The following is a 1,413-nucleotide window of genomic DNA, read 5'->3' as shown; positions in this document are numbered from 1 at the left end:
GGCCCGTTGGACTGACCTTGATGGTGAGGGCGTTCCACATCTCGTTGATCTCCGTCTGGTGTTCGTAGATGTTCTCGGCCTGGTCGGGGTGAGTCTGCATGAGTCGCTGGGCGGTGTCGTCCAACTCTCGCACCTGATGGGACCACAGCAAAAATGTAGCTCAGTCCTAGGCACAGATTTACGCCGTTTGCAACACAAATAAGTCATACAGGTGCCCAAGATTAGAGGCATTTCTACAGAGTAGCATTAAAAAAACAGAAGAGAGATAATGGTGATAGATGTTTTAGTTTAGTACGGGCTTTTACGACTCGATATTGCATATGTTGGTTTTTTCTCAATAGCTCACTGCTCGGCCTGATTCTGGTCAATGTCACTAATTAAAATTTTTTAAACGCTAAAAATCGAGTGTAAATAGGTTTTAAATATAAAACAACATTCTAAAGAACACTTTAAAATTTCAAACAATCTACTTTATAACTTCCCATAAAGGCCAATGGCCTTCATAAAATCTAAAATTCTGTTGGGAACAACGAAAGAAAAAATATCTTGCAATTTTTTGTATTTAAAGTATTTCCTTTGGGTCTCTCCGAAGTCTAGACATTCGGTTAAAATGCGTCTAAAGGTAAAATCTGTGTCGCATCCGACACAGAACAGCTTCTCATCTCCCTGAAGGAGGTATTTGTGTGCTAGGGCCATGTGTCCGATGCGTAATCGAGTAAAAATGACTTCGTCTCTTCTGGAGAGGCTCAAAGGATTTGGCGGTCTCAGCTTGGGTTCAATGTTGTGGAGTTTGTTATTTATTTGTTTTTTCCAAAGGCTCTCCCACAGACTGGAGTGTACATGGCGATAGCTGTTCCATAGGAAAAAAGGAGCAAACCACACAAGAGCACCCACCAACCACCCACGAATACTGTACATAAAACAAACCCCAAGAGCAGTGCCACTCTTTCACCAACAAACACAATACACATGACAGGCCACTCTTTCACCAACAAACACAATACACATGACAGGCCACTCTTTCACCAACAAACACAACACATGACAGGCCACTCTTTCACCAACACAATACACATGACAGGCCACTCTTTCACCAACAAACACAATACACATGTCACCAACACAATACACATGACAGGCCACTCATTCACCAACAAACACAATACACATGACAGGCCACTCATTCACCAACAAACACAATACACATGACAGGCCACTCTTTCACAAACACAATACACATGACAGGCCACTCTTTCACCAACAAACACAATACACATGACAGGCCACTCTTTCACCAACAAACACAATACACATGACAGGCCACTCTTTCACCAACACAATACACATGACAGGCCACTCTTTCACCAACACAATACACATGACAGGCCACTCTTTCACCAACAAACACAATAC

The 1,413-nt window shown here is 42.5% G+C and overlaps 1 protein-coding gene across 1 annotated transcript in view; it reads right to left on the bottom strand.

Moving 5' to 3' along the window:
* LOC101860938 (spectrin alpha chain-like) overlaps positions 1-1,413 on the bottom strand; it is a 66,911-nt gene that overhangs the window by 14,011 nt on the left and 51,487 nt on the right. Inside the window, 3 exon segments of the mRNA XM_035973290.1 lie at positions 17-233; positions 653-666; positions 727-733. Coding sequence (XP_035829183.1) covers positions 17-233; positions 653-666; positions 727-733 — 238 coding nt within the window.

This window comes from Aplysia californica, unplaced genomic scaffold (assembly GCF_000002075.1).
Source record: "Aplysia californica isolate F4 #8 unplaced genomic scaffold, AplCal3.0 scaffold01104, whole genome shotgun sequence".
Lineage (NCBI taxonomy): Eukaryota > Metazoa > Mollusca > Gastropoda > Aplysiida > Aplysiidae > Aplysia > Aplysia californica.
Note: the sequence above shows the minus strand (reverse complement) of the source record. Positions and strands in the feature narration are given on the sequence as shown.